At 39.6% G+C, this 25,818-nt stretch overlaps 1 protein-coding gene and 1 long non-coding RNA gene across 2 annotated transcripts in view; one reads left to right on the plus strand and one right to left on the minus strand.

Moving 5' to 3' along the window:
- The window catches only part of LOC148186715 (uncharacterized), a 77,378-nt gene that overhangs the window by 41,793 nt on the left and 9,767 nt on the right, over positions 1-25,818 (plus strand). The window lies entirely within an intron of this gene.
- Positions 12,483-25,818, minus strand: part of grin2da (glutamate receptor, ionotropic, N-methyl D-aspartate 2D, a) — a 274,878-nt gene continuing 261,542 nt past the window's right edge. Inside the window, exon 19 of the mRNA XM_088090301.1 lies at positions 12,483-20,460. Within this exon, the coding sequence (XP_087946427.1) occupies positions 17,296-20,460 (3,165 nt within the window). The 3' untranslated portion in view covers positions 12,483-17,295. The remainder of the gene's footprint in view (positions 20,461-25,818) is intronic.

Here is a 25,818-nt window from a genome sequence, read left to right on the forward strand (position 1 = left end):
TTAGATTTAGGCACAACAAGCACTTAAGTATGAAGATAATGTAGTAGAAGTGCTGCTGATTCTTTGTGGTGATCACATGCAAGTGTTCTTTGGATACTTCAGTGGTATTATGCTTGTTGCATATTGTGGAGAGTTCATTGCATGAGTTGAATATGGCCTCAATAAAACATAAAATGCAAGTCTCATTAAAAAATAATCTAAGGCATACTGTAGGTCGTTGGTCATTTCAAATACATACTGCCCTGTATTAATTTTGCATAAATCTTACAGTGTGCCTTGGATTTGTATTTTATATTTTTAATGAGATCATATTCTGTCTATGCAAAGAGCCCCTCACAAGATGGAATAAGCACTTGCTTATGGTTTGGAAAATATCATGTTCTGATAAAAAGTACCTGGTTTTGTCAGCACAATCCTAGCTGGAAATGCACCAAAGTCTTTCTTAAAATCAACTGCACTATCCTGGCTTAAAAAACAGTGATGGGTTGCTAAACAACAACCACATTTGGTGGCTAAAAAATATGTTGGGAAAACAGCAATGACTAGCTGAATAAACATTTTGTTTTACCACAATCAGGGTCTACAGTGCTTTGCAGTTTTGCAGGCATTTCACTCTCCACGCCATCCACCTCCCAATGACAAATTCGGCTCATACCTCACTTAAGAAACGTTGATATGATCTAAGATATTTGTAGTTTCCAGAAACGTACAGTATCAAACATTTTCCTCTGGTGACTTGGCTGGATGGAAATTTCTGGCTCTTTAGCTGCTAAATCCTCCACTTTGTGCACCTGCTAGTCAGTGAATTTGCAGTTTTGTGCTAACCAGGTTGTGTTGAAGGAGTTTTTCAAATGAAAGAAAAACTGTTGGCTGGAAAATCAAATGATTAACTGAACAACTCTAGTTAAAAGGTGGTTGAAAGGCAAACTATTAGTAGCATTTTTTTTTTAACATGATTCACTCCAGTACAATCCCACCACCAACTCTGACCTCTATAATAAACATAAAGCAGAAATTCCACCTCTCTAAAAGTGTCGAATTGAAATTGAATTCATGGTGCAGCCTTTTTGTTGGATCGCATTAGATTTCACAGGTGCACTAAATCAAGTCACCAGTGAGTGTTTCTTGTTGTTTGTTGAGTGTTGCTTGTTCCAGCTCTTCAGCAAAGCTACAAATATCCAAAGCCAAGACGCCATACAAAATTGCATATATGTTAACATTTCATGAGATAATTTCCAAACAGCTGTCAACACGGCGCCAGTGTAATGTAACATATGCCGGTTCCATCACACAGATAATCAAAGTGTGTGCTGCTATTGTGATTGGACCTGTTAAGAGAAGATAGCATTTTATTAAGCTCTTTGAGAACAATAAGGGAGATGCAGATGAAAGCGAGGAGACAGGGCAAAGGCTGATTCTTAGAGGTCTGTAAGTGTTTGTATGTAAAGCATTGTTTATAGAGTGTGTAGCAGAAGTCGAAACTGCGTGTAGACGTTTAGATATGCATCACACCTGTCTTTGATGATGTGCAATGAAAAACGAAAATGGTTTCTGAATGCATATGTGAACATTTAATGAGATGACTACATTTACAGCTGGCAGCACCGTGTCGGTATCAAGTAACATATGCTGTTTCCATTAAACAGATAATCAAAGCGTGTGCCGTTATTGTGATTGCACCTATTAAGAGAAGATAGCAGTTTATTAAGCCCTCAGGGGACATTTAGGGAGACGCAGATGAAAGGGAGGAGAAAGGGTAAAGACATATCTTCAAAGGTGCTCCATGTGGTGGCTCCACACCAATTAATCATTATCACAATAATTATGATATTAGTATGATCAAAGAAGTACTTAAAACCATTATTGTAAACACTGTCAGCCTCCAGAGGCCTCTGCTGTGCGTTTACAGCACAGATGTGTACTAGTCACCCAAGTAAGAGGGGAGAAGCAAAAATACATTAATTACTATTGGCTAAATTGTATTTCTGATTTGGGAAAACTAATTTAAAAGACCATACTGAACAGCGATTACGGGTGAAAATCACTAGAAGCCACATGATATGATATTATCTCAATACTTACGTTACGATAAAACATTTACTGAACAATAGAAACAGACACAAGACTGTTTGAGCTGTAACTGTTTAAGAAGTCTCCCCCCAAAAAGTTTTTTAGCGCAAATAAACGTCTTGAAGTATGAATGCCTCAACAATCTGTATGTCTTTCCATGCCTTTGCACCGCCTCTAAAATTTGTTTTGCATTCACTCTGAAGCCCCCATATTTCATCAGCTTGTTCTGCTACCAGCAGCTGCTGTTGTTCAGGCGGTCAGTTGGGGACTTTGTTGCTAGGAGCAACTCCCTCTGACACCAGTCCATCGCAGCTTCACATTCATCCTCGTGTCTGATTTGCGACCAAGTAAATAATGACAACAGGGCTGCAACCAAAGAGTAGCTACAACACCAACTAATCTGTAAATTATTTTTTGATTAATCTATTAGTTGTTTGGTCAATAAAATGTTAGAAAATGATGAAAAATGTTGTTTTTACCGAAGCCCAAGATGATGTCCTCAAAAACTAATATAGAGGGTCAAATAAACCAGAAGATATTCATTTAAGAAGCTGTAATTGGAGAATTTTCATTCTCAAAAAATTACTCAAACCATCAGTGGTCAAATTAGATAGTGATTAAATTGATAGTTGACAATAATTGATTAATAATTACAGCTCTAATTGACGAGCATCTTTTGCCCTTTAACAAATGCCTTTGTTGGAATGTTGCATGTGCTCTTTTTATCATTGTAGTTGTACTGCATTTTTGTTTTGCTAACAAAGGTAGCCAGATGTAAGCTTTCTGCTGCTTCTCTAGGCTGCATGTAGGTCAATGTGCATAAGGTAGTTCTAAATGTCATTGTGGCTGTTTTTCATGCTTATATGGTGGCATTTTAGCTATTTTTATGTACTGTCATGTGATGCTCAAAAATTCATAATCCCCGTAATCATGGGCCAGTAGTTTCTGTTTAAGAAACTTAATTATTAAGGCTGTGATTACGTGACAAATGCGCTTATAGGAGTGTAGTGGAGTATGTTGGTCAAACAAACACGCAACTTTCACACGAGAAATCAGTGTTTGTGTCCAGTGTTAAACCAACTGAACTTTGAGTTCTTTTGCGTACCTCGTCACTTCCAACTGTGATTCTTGTTTAAAACTTCATCTTTGTAACTTTACTTTCCTAAATTTAACCTACGTAAATTCACTGTCCTGAACCAAACGTATGTATATTTTGTGAACCAAACCTTTGTAACTCAACTCTCCTAAACTTAACATACATAACTTTACTTTCCTAAATTTAACCTGGTGACATGATTGAGTTATATAAGCTTGTTCACAGAATACATGATCGTTTGGCTAAGCCCATTATCCACTTTTGAAATAATAGATGTGATTTAAGAGGGAACTCTTTAAAATTGCTTCCACTTAAAGTGTGTCTCTGAAAAGAGAAAAAAATATCTTCACACTTTGTGCAGTAAAAGCATGAATCATCTTCTGGAGCACGTAGTGCGGGCCTTTTCAGTTTAAATTTTGATTGACAATGGTTATTTTGGATAAATTTAGAGCTGATTTGTGACTATTTTTGTAATTATAGTATGTATATTGTGTAGTTGTATGGTTTGTTTGTTGTAGTTGGTGAGTCTGGTGTAGAGGATTTATGTCTTAAAAAAATGTTATATATTTAAAGTGAAAATGCCTAAGCATCATTCAGTTGCTAAACTTAACCTTACTGGTAGGGGTGCTAATATCTTTGGTGCTGATTTGTTAGATATCACGCCTGTATGAGGATATATTGCTGCATTTGTTACCCTTACACCTTTGTAAAAGCTGCTTCCTAACACAAATCTTATCCAATCTTGCTGCTGTTTTGTTGCAATTTTACTTTTCTAGATGTAGCTAGATAGCACGCCATCTATGCGGTAATATAATGTTCCCTTTTTTTAATCCCAACCTACAAAGCTCTGATTGGTTGACTGTTTCTTTAACTGAGTGACACAGCTGTCAGTGAGCACAACAACAGACCTTTATGGGTGAACAAATGAGAGATGCAGTAGTATGAGTTCACCTGGACAAAATGTGTTGATTCTGTTTCTCCATTTATTGTTTGTTTCATTTCTTCCTCCTTTTTTAGATAGTAGAAGCGACATGTCGCTACACTGTTGTTAATCCTTTGAAAGCTGTATCAACATCACTTGCAGTCAGATGCCTTTTACATGTATTTCGGTCTTTGAACCCGTTAAAGCAAATTAGTTAAATTTCTTTCAAAAACATGGAGAAAAGGTCATAAGCAGAAAGAAAAGCAGAAAGAAATTTCCTGCAAAATACAATAAATGTAGAAAATAGTTTTTAAAAAACCTAGGGAAAATTACAGAGAACCATATGTCCAATTATCATGATTATATATTTAAAATTATTTTACAGAACTATTACTCATTTTAAGCAGTTTTTTTCCTGATTATTTTCTTTTTTGTTTGTATGGGAGTTATTTGTGTGCTTAATTACAGTTTTTTTACCTTGTACTTCTAACCAATTTTTGCTAATTGCTGGATCATTTCTTCCTGAATTCCTGAATCACCTTCTTCCCATGTTTTTGTAAGAAATCCAACCAGTTTAACACTGATAAAACTGAAACATGGTCTGTGCAAAAAAGGGCACAGAGCGGAGTTTATTTATTATATTTCCTGCCAAAGTTCATTCATTATAAAGCCTTTATTAATATGTAACATGTCGTCCATCTCAATGATATAACCCTACTAATTAAAAGAAGGGACCAGCGTTGCAGGTTCAGATCAAATGTGCATGCGTGTGCACATGCATGTGTCCTGAGAGTACTAAAACTGAACTCAGCCCACACAGCAGTGAATCAATACAAGCTGGAGCTTTCACCTATAAATCAGACAGATACACGCCTGCTAATGTACGATGCCTTGAGAGGTATTTCATACGTCAAGGTTGTGTGTGGCTGTATATGTGCAGCTGTGTCTCAGAGTGCTTCCTCTGTACTCGCCCCTGCAGTCTATGATCATTCTTCACTTTAACTTACTTCTGGGATAACCGACCCTCCTGGCGTTGATGGCTTATGGGAAAAATGCCCTCTTTATGAGTGCATATGGTGCAAACTGCCTGTGAGCAAGGTCAACGGGAATATGTGGTAGTGTGCATGTTTGCCAGAGGCATACTGCGGTCAGGATTATGAGCTGATCGACCAATTATCAGCCACGATATTCAGCATTTTTTGAGATCATTGGAATCTTTTCAGTTATTTTTTATTTATTTCTTTTTTATTTTTCAATTCAATAGCTGATCAAATAAATTAATTGAAAAATGTGCTACTGCTCTGATGCCACCACCTTTCTCTGTCTGGGGATTCAGTAGATTCCTTAGACAGAGACTGACCTGTTTTTTTTTAGGGGCCTCACATGGATTGTTCTTTCATATCATGACATAATTTTTTGACATATAACTCCAGATAAAGGTGTTATACTGTATACTTTATTCACTTAAAACCTTTTGACATACAGTAGGTGATTCCCTTATAACTCATCATGTGACAAAACAGGCTGCATCAGTGATGGGTTGGATGTGTTTTACTGTAGATGTAGTTGCTCATTTTTATAAAAATAGAAATAGAAATAAATAAATAAATGTTTCATGTCATATTTGCTGTAACTTATTTCATATACCACTGTATCCTCACAGTGGTACATGAAATAAAGAAATCATGCTCTTTCTCCTCCTTTTAGTGCTCCTAATGGCATTCTCAAAAAAACTCTGCATGCCAACCAAAAACAACCAATCAGAGCTAAGAAATTTCTAACATGTGTGTCGCAGCTCATAAACTGCGGCCTAACTGTCAAGGTAGGCGGCGCTGGTCAAATATGAATCCAGATTCTGTAACCGCATTTCCTATTTTTTTCCTCAAATGGTTTTAGATACATTTTAGAGTACTATTTAGCTGCCGTTGCTACTGTTACTGCACTTTTTGTAACTTTTTTTAAATTAATTGTTTTAATTTTTTTTTCTTTGTCTTTCTCTCTTGACTTTTCTATTGTCTGTTACCTGCCAAGAAACTACGGATGTAAATTAGCTGTCCTGATGTTCATTAATATGCTGTATCCCTTTAAAATTAAATTAAATTAAATTAAATTAAATTAAAAACATTGGTGGTCCAGCTGCCATGCCGAAAACAGTTGAGCCAGAAAAAATAAAAAATAAGAAGAAGAATAATAATAACTAATACTGCCTACCAGCCGGAGTAAACTTTTTATGTTTCTATAGGTTTCTGAAAACATTTGAGGTGAGAAATAGGCAATGCGGTAAAAGCATACAGTGACAAAGCTCTTTGGTTTGAGTGTGTTGCACTGCATAACCCATCAGTTTATATATTTTCAAACTGTCTGGATGTTGTGACAGTTTCAGCAAATAAAACAAGAAGTTGTTTTTTTTTATAAAGGTTACCAACTGTAGCTTTAAATGAGTCAATATTTTAGCACACAAATGGTTTGTATTTTATATTTGTACCTTACTGTGTAGAGATTTATTTTGACATTATGGGTCTTTTGAGTCGTAGAACCAACAAACATAAAAACATCTAAGGGGGTGAATACTTTTGTATGGACACCGTTTTTTGTGCGGCCGTGTATTCTTTGACACCAAACATCCGCTAAAGTCAGCAGTGAATGCATTATTTTGTGGTGTCATTAACTGTATGTGCAGTAAAAATGACCACACGAGCATGAGCCGGCTCCATCCTGATGACCTATGACCTTGACATTTTACTACCCTTTACGTGAGAATGTACTATGTTGCAGGCTTTGTGTAGACACATATGTACTCAGGTATACACCCCTGGAGAGATTAAGTGGAGACATTGATCAAACAACACACACACACACACACACACACACACACACACACACATACACACACCCCAGTAGAAATACAGTTGCCTTTTATAGTGCGCTTTGTGGTAAAAGCTCATTTAGAGTCAACACGTCTGAACTTGTGAACCTGCCGTCTAATTATAGGACTGTAAAACTGAGGCGGAGGGAGTATTAGAGGGTAATTCCTGCTGTGTAAGACAAAGAAAGTGTGCATGTATGTGTAGCTGCAAAATGTTTGAGTGAAGGAGAGCATGTAAGAGGGGGAATTGTGTGTGTGAGATTTATCCATATCTGCAGTGTTGCTAATACAGGCAGAGCTCAGTGGTGGCCTATTGTTGGCAGAAATGACAACCGGCTCTATCTTGCCCCGCAGACAGCTCGAGAACTGTCTCCCCTCTTTCTTTTCTTCCTCCCACCTTTATTTCTTTTTCTTTCTCCGTCTTTTCGCAGTCCTTATTCTATCAGTGTTGCTGTCTATAACCGACTCTTCCCCTCCTGCTCTCCACCCCCTCTCTCTGTCACTTTCTTTTTTACTTTATTTTACTTTTTCTTTTGTGTCGCTTTTTTTCTCTCTGTATTCTGCGTCTTATTTAGCAGCCAGAGTCTTATCTTCCCCCCCCTTTTTTTGTTCCTCTACATTTTCATCCTTATTGTCATTTCTTTATCTTGGATTTCAAAAAGCATCAAGCTGGAATTTTATTGACTCTATTGTAAAATACATTCATCATTCTACCACAGCCTGGGGCTATAACAGACAAATGTCTCATTAAGTCTAATCTAAGAAGCCATTGATTCGCTGTTTTGCTCAAGTACAAATTGGGCTAAAACTTCCTTAGTCAATAAGTAATTGAATGATGACCTGTTTCTCTAGTGTGCATGTGTGGCTATGTGTCCACGTCGGTCGATGTTTTCCTTCTTTTTTAATCTCATTTGCATATTACACAAGTATCCTTTTATCCAGTCAATAATGGTCTCCTCTTTGCGCAGGAATAAGCATGTCATGATTAGTGATGAGGATTGTTTATTTTTTTTTATACTGATGCCATTATCAAGTTTGTAATTGCTTAACACAGAACTGTTTTTCATATTCCTGGAGAAAACATTTCTCAGTCAAAAAAACTGTATCATTCAAGTTTATCACCAAAAACTAAATTTTCTTTTTCTTGATGTTACATTCGAACATTATGATGAGATTTTATTTAACTTTTGCAAAAGAGTCATTTTACTGAGCTGACCTTGAACACATCACAATGAAGCCTTTTACAATCTCATTTATTTTGCTAAGAAGCTCTTATCCTGCCGATTTCAACTCAGATTTCAGCATTTTATTACTATTTTTAACTGACTAGACTTGCTACAAAGTTTAGGTGTGCTTACCGCTGCAGCTGTGAGTGGATGATGATGTTGATGATGATGATGATGATGATGATGAAGACTGTACTGGCTGTGCAGCAGCAGCTAGAAGGAGTTTTTTTTCTCCTGAAGACAGTCGAAGGTTCTGCAATTAGGTTTAATTTGATGTACAATTGATGTATTCAGACCAATGATTGGATTTAAATAATATGACTTAACTCAAGATGTAATGTCACGTGTAGGACCCACGGGACTCAGCAGTAGTATCGATCGGTTTTGAATAAAACAGAACTGGGTCCTCAGTAGAACCTGGTTTTGATCCCCATCCCTAGTAGGGATACAAGAAATTTGGTCAATACCAAAGAAATTTCACAATTCTTGACACACAATTCAATAACACAATTAAAAAAAACAACTCGAATTAAAAAAAAAAACTATAAACAAAACAAAAAAATCATTCCTTTATTAAAAAAAATTATTAAATTTTAATTTTATTATTAATCCCTTGAGTATCTTTTGTGTGCTTCTTGTTTTGCATATTTTTTTTGATTCTTGTGTCATTTCTCTTTACATGTTTGAAGTAAAAAAACTACCTCATATTAACATATTGCTCCTTGTTGTTCAGCACTTGTGCATGTAAGATGTGACGGTGGGTCTTTGTGGTAGTATTTAGGTAGGTATTTATCACGCCTCTCCTCCACTGTAATTTGACAGCTGGGTAAAAAAGTGATAGTGACAAGCACAGCATTTTACCAAAAGTGGAACCTTGGTTTAGAAACAAAACAAACAAAACATTGCTCTTTGGAGTCATTTCCTGTATTTGTTTGCACTAAACTGAATTTATTGGCACACAAGATGTGAAAAAAAAACAGGCAGGTAATTACAAAATGTAGAAGGAATTGCTCAGGAGAGGTAAAGAAACCCAAAGTGGCTTTTAGTAAAAAACTTCCCCTCTAGAATTTATAATTGATTCAGATAGTAATGGTAATTGTCTCATTAACATGACAATATAACAAACAAACAAGTAGTTATAATAAACATAAATGGAACAGCTACATAACACATCAACACAGCTGATAAATTAACTGTAACACAAATGTTTTTCGTGTTAGACTTAAATGAAAATAATGGTAGACAAGTGTGAATAAAGTGAGACTGGTGTTCCACAGTAGCGGTCCTCTGTATTTTAAGGCATATTGTTGGAGAGTTGTACAGCAATAGGGAAGATGAATGTCCTCTACTTGTCTTGTTGGACATGAATGAATATCAGTTCATAAAAAAAGAAGTTATGAAATTTATCTGGTAAGCTGTTCTTTTGAAACATACATTTATGCATAAAAACATTTGTTTGAAAAATACTAATATTAAAAATGGACAGCAGGTTACATTTTTTGAACAGAGGAACCGACAATTCCCAGCGATTTAATGCAGTTGCCAACCAGACAAATTTCTTTTGGACTAACATAATTTCTGTCCCAAACCATGTTACAGTATGATATGTTTGGATACATTAAACTATAGTAGAGAGTTTGTAGACATGACTGATTCACTACTGAGCTAAGCGTTCTTATGCCAAAAAACAATATTTTCTTTTTTACACACCAACTCAATGTGGTCTTTCCAGGACAGTTCATCATCACCTAATAGACTTTAGCATTTTGCAGAGATGACTTCATGATTTCAGTATTATTGATGGAAAGTTTAGCATCTTCCTTTTTGTCTCTGAAAATTATAATATTGGGTTTTTTGATAGTTTGTTCATTTGAAACCATTTTTCAGTACTTGATAGGAAATGATTGATTGATGCACAAAGCATTCGCTACTGCTCCTGCCCCCTTAGGACATATGGTGGCGGTCCAGTGTCTATTATTCCAATTGACTCGAAGTGAACGTGAGCACCGATTGTGACTGATTTTTTACAACTCACATACCTTCCTAACATTTTGACACGAAAATAGCATTTTTCATGTAGACAAATCAGAAAAAAATGACTTTGTTTAAGATCTATCTCTGTTTGAGCAACACACTTGTGTTATATCTGTCGACAGAAGACATGATCTTGTCTTCAGATGATGAGCTTCATTAAGCTAGTTGATAAAAATGAGTGGCAAAACCAGGAGCAAACATGAAATTTGTACTGTAAATAGTGTTGTATTGTTCTGAATTTGCTTTTATCCATCCACACTAAATTCACAATAGGGGATGCAGGGGAGAGGCAGTGCATAACTAGACTTGACTGGAAATGTGTATGATTTCATATCATTGGCGCAGCCTATAATACATTGTCTTTTGTTATATAACAACATTGTTCTTTGCTCACTTGTTCTTTCTTAGGTTTCTACCATTTTTTCACCCCCGTTATAGTTATTTTTTGGGGGGAGTTTTTCCTTAGTCGATGTGAGGGTCTAAGGACAGAGGGATACCGTATGCTGTAAAGCTCTGAGGCAGATTGTAATTTGTGATAATGGGCTTTATAAATAAAATTGACTTGACTTGACCAAAAGACAAAACTTCGAACTTGTAGTCTTTAGCACAGAATAGACTCTCAGTGCCTCATGATGCTACTGGTGTTTGCGCAGAGTGGAAATTCGCAATGCTGATTTTGCAAAAAATCAACTAACTATGTTGGCCTCAGAAAAAAATGCTTTTCTTTCAAAAAGTCGAGGTGGGGCTGTAGCTGCAGCTGCAGCTGTCGATGTTCTTCCGTGCTGGCAGGCGTTCTTCCGCTTTTGGCATTTCACTGCAGACTAGAACACTTGTGGATGTATAAGTTGCCAATGCAGTTGCATCCCAGTTACTTACAAGACTCAGAAAAACGAATACCGCCACAAATTTTGGCATTGACTTGGTGCCAGAGTATTGGTTCTTGTGACAACCTTATATAGAAACATACATCTCTGTGAAATCCAGTATTGACTAATATACTCACCAAACTTAATCTACAGCTAGTTGCATCAATGAGTACTGTAATTTTATCTTGCTTCCACTCTGGCAGCAGTCATGGCCAGAGGTGTTATGTTTTCTGGTTGTCCTTTCGTCCATCCCTCTGTCTGTCAGACAGTCCATCAGTCCTATTTTTGTGAATGCAATATCTTAAACACACCTCTAAAAAAATATTCAAATTTGGCACAAACATCCACTTGGACTGAAGGATGAACTAATTAAAATTTGGTGGTCAAAGGTCAAGGTATCTATGACCTGGTCCCTCTCATTATTATGAGTGTGATAACGCAATAAAGCTTTGAGGGAATTTCTTCAAATTTAGTGTAAAATGGTAAATTTATAGCTTTTTTGCTGCAACATCTAAATTTCATATCATTGTTATTTGTCATGGCGACATATTAGGATGTTAACTATCTGCAATTTTACTGGTTCACAGAGGCATACATCTGCAAGGCGGTCACTCGTGAACAGCGTGAATGCTGAATGTTTGTTTCTTCCTGCAAACTAATCTCCTTCTCTGTCAGGCCACTCATCCAGTGTCTTTTTTATCAGTCTTTTATTGAGAGTCTTTTCAGTTTTTCTTTTATTTGCTGGTTTCAGAGCCTGACAGTTAAAGATGGGGACAGCCTGAACAGTATTAAAATATCTGTTCTAAAATATTTGGAGATAAACAGAGAGACCTTACTGACTACTGTAACCAACAAATCCTAGGAAGGCTCTAAGTATCCTGGCCTCTCCGGGGCATGTCCTTGTAGGTGGATTTTCTTTGTTGAAATCAGGGTGTGGTTAAGCTTAACCTGCTTGCAAATGAACCACCGTTCAAAATCTTTTATCCCTTTAGTGGTCAGACTTCTAAATTCCCTGTTAGCGTTATACACCTGTATACAGTGTGTGTTATATTTTATTGTATGCACTGTTTTCTCATGCTGATACTTTGGCCCCTGGTGCACTTGCCTGGTTGTATATTATGAATGTAGCTATGCGTGTTTTTGTGTGTGTGTGTTTTGTAGTTTGTTAATATGCTGCTCTTCACTATTTTCGCCAAGTGGGCTTCATATAGTTGTTTGATATTGAAATTGAATTCTTCCCCTTAAATTAAAATCTGCTATCCTGACATCATGCATTATATGATGTCCTTAAAATTCAGAATCAGTTACCTGTACCTCTTGCTTCTGCTGGGCTCTGCTGTCATTTTTCATTTTTTTTTGTACCCACTGACCAAACCAGCAAAACAAAACTCAGGCGTTTGTTTCAGTTCTTTATTAAAATCATCTTTTTATTTCTGTACTGCTTGCAGTGCAGCACAGTATTGTCATCGTCCCCCACTGGTGGCAGATGTGGCTGAAATAGAGTGGCAGCAGCATTTACCGCCTTCGCCTGTGTGTATGTCTGCATGCGTTTGTGTGTGCTCATGTGAATCTGTGTGTTTGTGTGTGTGTGTGTGTGAGGCGCTGACAATAAAGTGTAGCACAACTAGCCATCACCCCGTACAGTCAATACAGCAGTATTAATACAAGGCCTTGAGACATTGTTCAGAGGTGTACAGGCAGAAACTGTGGATGTGTTTCCACTGCAGGCTAAAACTGGGCTTACCAGGGCTCAAGCCAATAAATGCTTTATATTTTACTGAACTCAGAGTTGAAAATTGTTTGACCTTCGACCTTACTGACTTAACATCGATGTATCATAAGCACATAAAGGTGCAGGTTGAGCAGGCGCTTGGATCTCCTTTCTCAGGCAGTGTTTCTGTGTTCTACCAAACTATGTGTGCAGGATTATTATTGTCCTTTTAGGAATAAAAGAGGCAAAAAGTTTGTTTACTATCAAAAGAAAGCCCTGGTTGGGCCATTTTTGGCCTTAGTGGAAACCACACTAGCGAGCAGATTTAGCCCTGCCCCTGACAAGTGTCGTATTAGCTTTACCAGTTTTGAAAATTAAGAAAGAAACAGTGTGTCTGTTGTGTATAATTGTTTTTTTTTCTTTAGTTTTTACAGCACAGCAGCTTGGCAGATACAACACACTATGTACGTATATCAAAGTCCTTATATATACCGTATAGGTTGGTTGGCAGGGGTAGCTGTGCATGTTTTTGTATAGTAATACAGCTACTAAGAGATGCAAAAAAAGCCTGTGCTGCTTGCTACATTGTGTTTCAAAGAGGTCACCTTACTCTACACTGCGGTAAAAACTCCAGGGCTCCGATGTGAGCCCGAGACAGGGTCGAGAATGTGACCCCTATGTAAGTGAGAGTTGTGGTAAAAGCTGCTGTATCCATAAAAGGTTTAATTAGTCAGTAATCTGTAGCCCAAACCAAAAATAAAGGCCCCTCTGGGTAGACAAACACACGCCACCACTGCTACAGTGACACGGTCATAAGACACTCGCGCACCCCTCCACATTGTCACTTTGTTGAAATATTAGCGTTAGCTACAGTAGATAGCTAATGGAGGCGAATGGTTGGTCTTAAGTGAGCAAAAACACAGTTACATACTGGTCTCTGTTTTCGCTGGGGGGTAGGGAGCTGGGCAGGAGGTTCGAGACAAGGAGAGACAGACAAACAGACAAAAAAGACATATTCATTGAGATAATACCGAAAATTTAGTAGACAAACTTATATAACATAGATCTAAGCGCTTTGAAATATACTATCATATATATTTAGATATGCTATTTTTTTTAGATGAAATAAATATATCCACAGATACTCTTCTTTTTTAAAAACAGACCAGCTTTACAATTGCAGACACGCAACAACACAATGGATACACATGAGGAAAAAAGGCGAGGGGAGAGAAGGAAAGATAGGTGGCTCGTTTTCTCTGAGGACACACCCAAGCTTTGTGTTCACACCGCCAGCAGCTGCTGTGCTGCGCTAGTGTACAATTAACCTGTTTCTGCTAACTCAGTGATGCTGTAGTGTTTCAGCAACAGACTCAAATGAGCCCAAACGGTTTGACTGCAGCCAAATTTCAAAGGCAAATCTAAGCTCATTTTTTAGGTCACAGAGATTGTTTGTACTTGGGGCAACAGACTCTAGTTGCTTGCGGTGTGAATGCACAGAAAACATGTCACACTTACTCAACGCTTTTCTTTCTTTCATATAAATTTGTATAAGCTGTTGATTGCTGATTGTAATAAGCACTAAACTGCCTCCAACTTGGCTTAATGCAGTCAATCTTTGTTGAAGAAAGTAAATCTATAATTTCCCTGTTGTCATTAGTGGATATGAGGGAATATGTGTTTTTAACACATTTTATGTTATTATTGTGATGAACTTGGAATGAGAAACAATATCCCCAAATATCAAGATGCTAAACAACAATTTTCTCTAACACTACCCACCGCCACAAATATATATATTTGATAAATATATATATATATATATATATTTTATTTTTTTTCATAAAGAAAGGCAGACAAACTCTACACAACAAGGTTATGTTAAAAACTTAAGTTATCTTTTTGTGTTCCTCAGCTGAAGTAAATTATGGCTCAGATGCAGTTCCAGGCAAACGAGAGCTGATCAGGCTGTTATGGGAAAGATGGCTCAGGCATTATGACTGACTGAAAAACACAAATGCTGTCGTGCCAGCGGCTCTTGCTAAAACTCTTCTGATTTCTTGCGTCCTGATGCTAATGTTGATGGATGTCCTATAAGTAGCTACTCTAGCTAAGTGCTTGACATCGAAGTGTAACTGCTGGTGTCAGCTCCGTCATGGGTTAAAAAGCTATAGCTCTTGGTTACACATGTACAAGATGAGAAATACTTTTAAAAAATTGCACAGGAGGTGCTACTGTGTCTTTCATACACCGTCAATCAGTTCTACTGTCTCAACCGCTAGCTAACATCCAACATAGGCACAGTCTCTTTGACATCAAAACGGCACTCAAATTAGATCTAATTTTGCACCAATCAAAGTCCTCCCTTTCCAATCACACTGTCTTGATGGCACGAGGCTAACTCTTAACATGTTGGTTAAGTACATACCTTCATACTTTACATGAAACATATGGCAGGAGCAATTAGCATAAGGCTGTAATTATTTATTTCCCTGCAAATACCTTTCAACTCATTTCACAAACTTGTGCAGCTCCACTTACCATGGTAGACACTCCTGCTCAAACCTGGGTTGATAGGTTTTAGTTTTGGAAATACTTGCTGTATTCTAGTCTTGGCACCAGTTGGACCACTTGCAGGGGAAAACAAAGAGGAGCAATTAGCATAAGGCTATGATTATTTATTTCCCTGCAACAATCTTTCATCTTTTGTAACAAAACTGTGCAGCTCCACTTAGCATGTTAGACACGTCTCCTGTTCAAACCTTGGTTGATTATTTCTAGTTTTGCAAATGCTTACTTTATTCTAGTCTTGGCACCACTAGACCACTTGCAGGGGAAAATGTAAGAAAAGTTAGAAAATATTTTAAACGTAAATCCATTGCAGATCTAATCCATAAGCAACAAATGCAATGCAGGATTCTAGCATACCGATGCTTACATCAGGCCACGTCAACAATGAACTGAAGCCCCTTATATTTTTTCAATTACCTCCATCTGCTAACCATCAGAAATGCTACTCTTTCCATCTCCAAGTGTCTAAATTGTTGCAGCACACTTCATGGCGGCTGACTTTACATTCAGTCAAATGCAGGGAGGGAAAAGACACTGCTTCCGTTGTCGTACTTAGGTAGTTGAGAGAACGTTTCATGTGCAGCTTGAGTAGTATGGCACAGTGCTTACATTGTATTAGACTTAATACATGTCTTGATATATAGAACACAATCAATAACAACAACAAGGTACTACAGCACAGAAGTAAAATAAAAGTTTAAAAGTATAAAATTGATGACATGATGACATGAACAGAGGGTGAATAATGTATTGCTCAAGAAAGAGGACAGATGGATTAACTTGCTTAGATGTGTGTGTCCTTGCATGCTGTGCATGTATGCAAGTGTTTGTGTGCACTTTTACGTGTGAGTGTGTGAGTGTGCATATGCATGGCTGCATATTTTGGAGATGATGGAGCACTCTGCAAGATAAAAGGAAACATAGCAGCTAACATTGTACAGATTGATGTCAAGCTCTACTTAAGTTTGGCACTCAGCTTTTCATTAAGCCAGTAGAATATCAGTCACAGTTGACTTACCCTGTTGTCAAGAATACAAACACAGAAAAGCACAGACACACAGAATAATCACATCAAGGAGAGGAGCCAAGAGGGGAGGACAGGAGAGGAGATGACAAGAGAGATAAGGAGATATACACTTGAATAAGGTGGGAAAGGAGGTAATGCAGAGAAAGAAAGTGAAAATAAGAGGGTAGAGGCGGCAAGAGGAGAAAAAAGAGGGAAAAGATAGTGTAGAACTAAAGAAAAGAGAACAGGAGAGGGTGTGTGGATAACATAGAGAAGACAAGGTGGTTATCACCCTCCTCTCCCTCTAAACAAGAAGGTATTGATCATAAACAACAAAGGTGCCTCGGGAGGGTGTCACAGTTCTGCGGGGGTGTAAACAGTTTGTTAAGGAAAAAGGAAAGTAGGGGTAAGTGATTTGTTTAAGGGAAAAATATAAGAACACTGTTCTGTGTTAAAGGCTTCCGAGAGCAGCAGGCATACAGTACTACAAAGTTCCTGAGCCCTCAGTAAGCATTAAGAATCTTCTGAATACAAACTACTGCTCTGCTTCAACATCCAAAGCCCTTCACTGTCTATAGCAAAGGAGTCTCCTTCAGTTGACACTTTTACTGTCTGATTTGCTTTTAGTGTATTTGTTAATAACCCAGTTCAGAATGCAAGTTGTTGCTGTGGTAGTAGTCTTTCACATACTGAGAGGAATGAAAGGAAACAACAGAAAAAACAAGATTGCTTCTGTTGTCCTTTGACCTACCCCATAGGGTTTGTTTGGCTTTCTGGTTTGTTTGTTTGTGCAGAACTTTAGGAAAGGGCTCAGTGCGTAGACTTTGCTGACTTGGCTGTGCAGCAGTGTTTGCTGCCGGGTAGTTTCAGATCCAGGTCACCTGCTTGGCCTCAGCCTTGCAGGTCTCTCTTATGACTTGCTGAACTTCAGACCTCGCTCTCCACACTGGAGAAATGGGCTGAGCCCCTTCGTGAGCAAAGGCTCTTGGCTTTGAGGGGTAAGTGAGGAGACTGAGGAAACCTCTGGGGCTGGGGTACAGAGCGCAGTCTCTGATACTGTAGTTTAGCACTTGCCGAAGCCATGGAAGAGGGCTGGGGCGCCCCCGGGGTGGATGAGACCACAGAGGGAGAGGATACAGAGGAGGAAGAGGTAGGGGGAGGAATGTGGATAGGGTGAGATGATGAAGGAGGAGCTGGAAGGGCAGGGAGCGGGGGTGGCAAGTTTGCTATGTGGCTCTGAGGTGGGGATGATTGCCTTCCTCGGTCTCTATCCCTGTCTGTTCTCTGTGTCCGCTGCTGGATACTGAGGTTTGACTGACTGCCAGATTTTGAGGGATTTTGTGAACGATCAGGTTTGGAGGAGGATGAGGAGTCATGTTTGGGCTTCAGGGGACCACCAAAACTTTGGCATTGGCGGTACAGCTCTTCCTGGCTGCGTGATGTCACGCGGCCCCATTTAGAGGAATGGGAGTGCGGATGGTGTCGGGGGGAATGACAGGAGGAACAAGCTGCATGCCCTCTTCCTTTGTCCTTTGACTTGCGTTTACTCTTTTTCTCATCCTGTATGTGGAGTTTGTCCACAGACCAGTATCGCCGAGGAGGAGGTGGTGTGAGAGGAGGCGGGGGCCAGTGCGATCCTGATCCCCACCCTCTTTCTCCTCCATTGCCTCCACCACCACCACCTCCACCTCCACTAGATCCCCATCCACTTTCTGCTGTCCCCCACCTCTCCCCTCGCTCCAGAAACAGGTCATCTCTACTGTTGATACTGCCGGCTTTATCCCTGGAGGGGTAGGTGCTGAAAAACCAACCTCCCCCGCCAATCCCTCCTACCGCCCTGCCTTCATGATCCTCCCAGTACCTCTCAAACTTGCCAAACTCTCCCGAAGAACCATCATCATCAGAATATATCCCGACTACCTTATCACGTTCCCGCTCCTCATCTGACATTGTCCTTCCTCCTCCACGCCTCTTTCCTCGCTCTGCTTTCCGTCTCTCAAGCTCAGAATCCTCTTCCTCACCCTCTACTTCAGATTCCCACTCATGGAAAGATAACCCCTCCTTTGAGTGCATCTCACCTCTTCCATCCCGTCCCAACAGTGGTCTCCTCTCTCCTTCCATTCCTACAGCATCCCTGTCCGAACTTTTACTCTTCCTTCTTTTAGAGGAGACAGGCAACAAGGGCAGAAAGGCAGATGGAATGGTGTCAGAGGATGGGTTGACCCCTCCCCAGAACTTGACGGATGTTGAAGGCTTACTGCTAGAGCTATGATAGTGTTTGCTGTTCCTTCGCCTGTTATGTCTTTCTTTCTCTCTGCTGTCCTCCCCATCCTCCCTTTCTTTCTCATCTCTTTCCTTTCTATCCTCCTCGCCTGGTATGTTCCATCCGTAGCTTCGGACTGAGCTTTCACTCTTTTTCCGAAAAGACTCTCGCCTCAGGGGTGGGTATGGTGGGAAATCTGGTGTCCCTGATTTGAGTTCATCTCTTTTTTCAGCATCTGCTCCCTCCTGCTCTGACCTCTTCCGCTCTCTCTTCCTCATCTTATCCTCTTTCTTCCTCTTCTTTGCTTTGCGCCGCTTTCGCTCCCTTTCTCTCTCCCTCTCCTCCCGCTTCTTCTTCTTTCGACCCTTCTTCCTCCTCTTCCTCTCACGCTCTCTCTCTTTGTGGTGTCTCTTCTCCTCTCTACCCAGTCCCCCATCTCTTGTCGTTCCTCCCCTCCCCCGTTCTCTGTCTCCCCACGATGCCCACCACTCCTGTAATTGGGCCAGTTGGCTTCCTGTTCTCTCTCTGCCATAATCCCTCTGAGGGCGTGGTTTCCGGGGCGGGATCGGGGGAGGTGGCGGACTGCATGGCAGTGAGCGTGATGACATGCGACGCGAACGGATCTTCCTCCGTGACCCCAGGAGGAGGCTTGACTCCTCTGTAAGCAGATCTGAGTCATAATCGTCATCGACTGTAAACTCCCGGTCGCCTGCTCGATACCGGAAACTCAATGACGAGTTGTAGGAGCTGTCACTGGAGCAAGAAGAGGGGGAATTTGACCGAGACAGCGAGACCGAGGATGAAGAAGAGGAAGAGGACGAAGTAGAAGAAGAGGAAGAGGATGAGGCACTGGAGCAGGAGGAGTAGAAACGGCATGGGGAGGAAGGACTTGTAGGAGTGTGTGTTGGGGAGGAAAGGGGAACAGGCAGAGGAGGGGGCGGAGGAGGACGTCGCCCTCTCCTTCCACCTCCATCGCTTGCTCCATACCTCCCACCTCCTCGCCTCCCAAGAGGGAGTATATTCTCATAAAGTGGACCTCCTGAGCTTTTCCTCCTTGCCTGAGCTAGGCTTCCTCGTCGCCAGAAAGGAGGCCTTCTTGGGGAAGAGGGGATCGGTGGAGGTGGCTTGGGGATTAAGTGCCCTTGTTGGGGGACTTTGGGAGGCAGTCGTGGCATCCCAGAGGCTTTGGGGCCTCGAGGATTAGGTTTGGGAGTCTGCTGGGTGCCCCCTGCCTGTTGCTCAGAATTAGCTCCTAGTCCCTCTGGATCTATAGGACCATAGTAGCGCTTATATTCATCTAGCCCTGTGTCACCTCCTCCCCCTGCTCCACCTGCAACTCCACCTTGCAGGCTCCAGTGCTGTCCAAGATTTGGCTGATACTGTGGGGGCTGAAGTTCAGTAATCCCTCCTGCTATCCCCCCAACACCCACTCCTCCACTACTACCTCCGCTTATGACTTTCTCTGGCTTTGACCTGTTCCAGCGATCAACCACAGCAAGTCTGCGGTCATGGCGGGGCAAGAAAGTAGAGCAGGGCATGGGTCCTTCCAGTAAGGGACTGTTTGAGGGTCCCAGAGCCATTGCGGAGTGTCCTGTAGTTGGTGGCGATCCGGGTAGCATGGTGGTATAGGTGGGCCCCTGTTGCTGTTGTTGGTGGTGCTTCTGCTGCTGTTGCTGCTGAACCATGGCAATGGCAGTAGTGTTATTTATTGTGGCTGTGACGAGATGTTGTTGGGCTGCAGTAGGCATGCTGCTCATGGTGTGGTATTGGGGCAAAGTACCACCTCCTGGTGCTGTCTCATCTTCAAACTGGCAGCAACTGTACATCCCCTGGGTGGAGAGATAAAAGTGAGATTGTAATTAGACCAGCAAGCAGCCAAGTTTGATAAGGATGAACTGAGTGCGTATGTGTGAGACAGAGAGAGAAAGAGAGAGACTCCGACATACCTTTTGGAAACAAAACCTATAGAGAAGTATTGGTTTGATACCTACACAAACCATATAAAACCTTCAGAAAGCTGTTAGTGTCACTGATCCAGTAACCAGTTTGTTAAGAATATTCAGATCTTTTGATGCACTTTAACATTTTATTTCTGTGACTGTATATCTCCGTGCACCCAAAACTTGTTCTAATTCCTGCAAAAAGACACCAATCACTACAGTTTAGAGTAAAACCAGATTTTTTTTTCTGTCTACCTTTATACTAAAAAAACGATATACAATTACAAAACAACTGTATTATTAAAATTTCACCACAATTTACTAGACTGTCTAAACACACCTAGAATATGTTGCTAGATTGTTATAAAGGGATAGTAAGGGTTTTTTGAAGTTGGGTTGTATTGGGTACTGCTGTGGTTGGGCATGAGGAAAATGCGTATTTTAGCCGCCGAAAAAAGTTCCACCTAAAAACATCAATATCAGCTTAAGTGTACACTATAGAGAGAGTATTTTCAATACTTTACATTTCCATCACATAGTCCGTTTTGACGGGGAGGCCATTAACAGCTCTTGTCAAAACCACCAGACTCCATTAAGAAAAAAACAGTCATTATAGCCCACTAAACATAGAAGCTGCTGATCTACAGCTGCTTTGATCAGTTACTTGGGTTGTTGTTACTGTGTGACTTTTGGAAATCCAAACCAACCGTTTTAAATGTTTAAGTGCCGCAATAACACAAACTAACAGATTAAAGCAGTGGAAGACCATTGGCCTCTTTGTTCAGCAAAGTAAAATACTGTTTTTCCCAATGGAGTCTTGTGATATTCCAGCTGAATCTTCCAGTTGGCAGTGGAAATACTCTCTGTATAGCATACACTTAAACTGATAATGATTTTTTTAAGGTGGCTGAAATATTTTGTTCTTTACCTGTACCCCATACAACCCAAATTAAAAAAAAAAAAGTCTGCACTATCCTTTTTCAGCAAAGAGGTTGTGGTAAGAATATTGTACTACCACGTAGTATCTAATAATAGTAGCTGTCAAAATAATATTCACATTATTGATAGTCATTCTATTAGCCTGCCTCGATAAAAAAAAAAAATCCACTTAAACCTGTGACAGGTTGCAGCATCAAGAGAAAATTTGTCTGCAATACAACTTCTTTATCCTTCATCCACCCTATTTTCTTTTATCTTCATTCAGTACATTGCATAACCACTGACCATGTGACTTTGTCGGCTCAACACATTTCTCAAAAATAGTCCCGAGTTTAAAAAGAAGAAAAAAGTCTATCTTTATTCTGCCTCTCAGCATGCTGGGAAATCGCTCTAGGTGGTTTCCCTCTACCTCTGGTTCTCTGTGTCACCACATCTCCTATAAAGGCAGACAACAGGGGAGTACTAGCCATTAAATATTAATGAGAGCTTTTGGAGAAACTTTGGACTGAGTTTACCAAGCTGCTTGGAGTGTCAATTTTCACACTATCAAACCAAACAAAGCTTTCAGCAAACAAAACATCACTCAGCTGGTACAGGACTGGGTTTTCTCCAAAAGCACTGTGAAAAGTAATTGTAGAGAGGGGTTATGTGGAGGAGTATACAGCTTCTGGAGAGGAGTCAAAACAATGGGGGAGAGCGAAAGCAACAGAACCTATTTTGTCATTGTGCAAATAAAACAACCGGTGACAGATGCTGAATTTTAAGAGAATCACCTTCCCTCTCAGCTGCCAGTGAGGTTATTTAACTGAAACTCAGGGAGCTTCCTGTCTTCTTGATCTGTCTTTTTTTCAAGCAGAAAATTTAGATAAAAATAAAGAGTAGTAGAATTTTCTCCTGACACATGAAATTAGAGATTTTGGGGGCAACAATAAACAGACCTGTTTCCAATTACTAAAACTTTAGAGTTGACTGCACCATTCCTCTCCAGTGTTTGTGAAAACAAACACTTAACGAAAAGCCTTACTTTAAAAAAAAAATCAAGTGACTGATCAATTTGCTAGTGCAGTAAGAATATTTTCGTGCATCTCCAAAAGAAATCAATTTGTCTGAAAAGTGTTCTAGAAATTAGTTTCTGTACCTATAACATTAAGGGACAAGAGAATCCAAAAATTATTAGATCAAAAATTATTATTGATAAAATACCATACATGAAACACATTTGTTTGTATTTCTTACTGCTTACTCCACTAGCAGTTATTTAAAATGTATTTCATTTGATTTTATTTTTTACCTACGCTTGAGGGGATCATGTATTTGATCGTGTTTATGTTGTGAGCTTGTCTGCAGCTAATCTAAATAACTACTAGATAAATCAGCCTAATCTTTTGCGTGCACATGTATGACTGTATGCTCTTGGATCTCTCTGATGGTTGCAGTCATTCATAATTGTTAAAAAACCTTTTTTGTTGACTGTTATTTACCGTGACTGACTACTGACTCCTCACTCCACTTAGCCCACTGGTAGGGTTCCTTATGTTTGGCAGAAATTGTGTTGGCTAAAAACAACTAGCTTTACCGTCTGTTGCAGGCTGCATTTTGTTCTTTGTCATGGCACAACAACTGACACCATAGAAATGTTGTCTAACTTTGAGTCGGAGCATCTACAGATTAATTCCATACCCAATATGTTATGATCCCCGAAAGTAGTGCACAATACAAGATAATAAATCACCATTTTTCTATCTTCTATCTTTGCTGCTATCTTGACTGTAGAGGAGCTGGGAGGGACAATCAGGTCCAGCTCTTTGTGATCTAGCTAGCTGGCCACCACCTGGTCTTGTGCCATGTTTTGTTACCTGTTTTAGTTGCCTAATTTTGTGGACTTGCAGACTCTGCTGATTTGGTCTTTTTTTGTATTTGATATTTGTGCTTCTGCCATAAGTAAGTAGGCAGTGAAATGGTTTATTACTTTTGTCTGTATTGGCATTAATTTATTTAGATGACACATTTGATGACACAAGGAATTTAGATTTTAGAGCCAAAAATGCTACTACTTATCTGATGTCAAGATTCATCTTCTCATCCACATAAAGTCGCACAATTTGTTTCCTGTAGCTGGCAGACTAAAACATATTGGGACAGGGAATCATATTTTTAGATGTCTTGGTGCTGTTTTTTGTCGCCACTTGAGTTTAAGTAAAATAGTTCTCACTAGCTTTTAATGAAGTGTAGCAAGTGCATGTTTTTTTTTTTTCATCTTAGCAGCATCCAACAATATTTGATATGAATAAAACATGAAATGAGAGAGTCAGAATGGAAATTACTAGCTCCTCATGACACCTTTTTAAAATTTAAACCCCAAGCAGAATCAATCAATTATACAATCGTGTCAGATGTGCAACGTTACCTCCCCTGTGCCCGTGTACTCTTTCTCAACCCCATCTTAATATATTTGCACCTCGCTGTAGATAGATGGGACTCAATTAGCAGTCCTGTGGAGATCCATGTAAATCATAAAGAAGCTATTATTCTTCATATGTGAAGATGATTCATAATATCCATCGATATCTGTCACATCTTAATGACAAAATGTGTGGGGCCTAGTGTACATCTCTGTTCTCCAATAGGACACAGATCTGATGGGGAGACTGTAATAATGGCTGTTTCTGACACATGAATCAGCAGTCCCAGTGGCAGTAGTGCTATCACAGTCCCCAGAGCACGGGGCACAGCATACTGTGAAATTGAAACTCGGGTGAGTCACTGATTGGGTTAAAGTGAGCCTCACAGGCCAGCTGCACAGGCTTTAAAGCAAGCACAGCATATAGCTCGGAAGATTGAAGCTAACTGGCGTTGGGATTGCCCTTTGCATGGGATTGATGTTTTTATTCTTAGAATGAGGAATGCTGCAGACATGAGTGTAGTTTGATCATGCGAGAAAATATATGGGTGCGCTGTGAATGTATGAAGAGAGGTGAAATTGCACCCCAAAGGGTCTGCAGGGAAGCCCATCCAGCCATATCTGGATATCATAGAGTACAGGGGACGTGATGGATTTTCACCCATATGGTTGATGTAAATTATCAATGAAGAAACAGCAGAGTGTATCCTGTCAATGGCACCTCAGCCTATTATCAGTCCATAGACAAGACCTAGAGGTCTTCAGCTCAAGCCTGACTGAATCAGATGAACTTCACAGATTAAAGCAGGAGTTTAAACACATTTTTCAAGTGCATACTGCAGGTTAAGGTAGGCTTTTTCAACGACACAGGTATGCTGTATTGTAAAGTCCTCAAAGGCTAATTGTGATTTGTGATATTAGACTTTATAGATTAAATTAAAACTGAACTAAAATTAATATTGTTCAGCTCTTTGGGTAATGCTTTGTGATTGGCCTAAAATGAACTAATCTGTAAATCACTTTGGATTGCCTTTAGGTATGAAATGTGTTATAGAAATTCGTTTGCCTTGCTGTAGACTTAAAAAAATGAGAAAGAAAAGCTCCTTTGGCAGCTCACCCCTCGGTGTCCTAAACCATGCCACCACATGATATACCTGTGTTTCATACAGCAACCCAGTTTTTCCTATACATTGATTTATTTAATGTCATAGTATAGCATGTCAAAAAAACCTCGAAAAACATTGTAATATAGCATGTTGAAAAGATGACCAAAAACGTCTTAGTATAGTATATTGAAAAATGTCAAAATATAACAGCTGAAGACACATTAAAACAGCATGCCAAGATACGTCATAGCATAGAATGTTGCAAAGATGGCCAAAAACCCCATGATATAGCATGTCGAAAAAATGGCCGACAATGCCATACTATAGTATTGCGCAAAATTAAAAAATATGACACGTCAATAAAAAAGCTGCAAACCACATGAAATTGCATGCCGAGACACGTCATAGAATAGAATGTTGCAAAAATGACCACAAACATCATAATAAAGCATGTCGAATAAACGGGCAAAAATATCATACCATAGTATGGTGCAAAATGTCAAAATATGTCCCAAAAACAGCTTAAAACCGCATAAAATAGTGTGCCAAGACACACCATAGTATAGAATGTTGCATAAATTGCCAAAAACACCATAATATAGCATGTCGAAAAAATGACCGACACATCATAGTATGCTGAGGCACGTCATAGCAAAGAAAGTTGCAAAAACGGCCAAAAACACCACGAAATAGCATGTCAAATGAGCCAAAATGCAAGGTTATAGAATGGCAAAAAATTTGACATGTCCTAAAAACAGCTGAAAGCTGTTAAAAACCACCCAAAGTAGTGTGTTGAGAAGC

This window comes from Plectropomus leopardus, chromosome 17, assembly GCF_026936395.1.
Source record: "Plectropomus leopardus strain MGB_pleo_1.0 chromosome 17, ASM2693639v1, whole genome shotgun sequence".
Classification (NCBI taxonomy): domain Eukaryota; kingdom Metazoa; phylum Chordata; class Actinopteri; order Perciformes; family Serranidae; genus Plectropomus; species Plectropomus leopardus.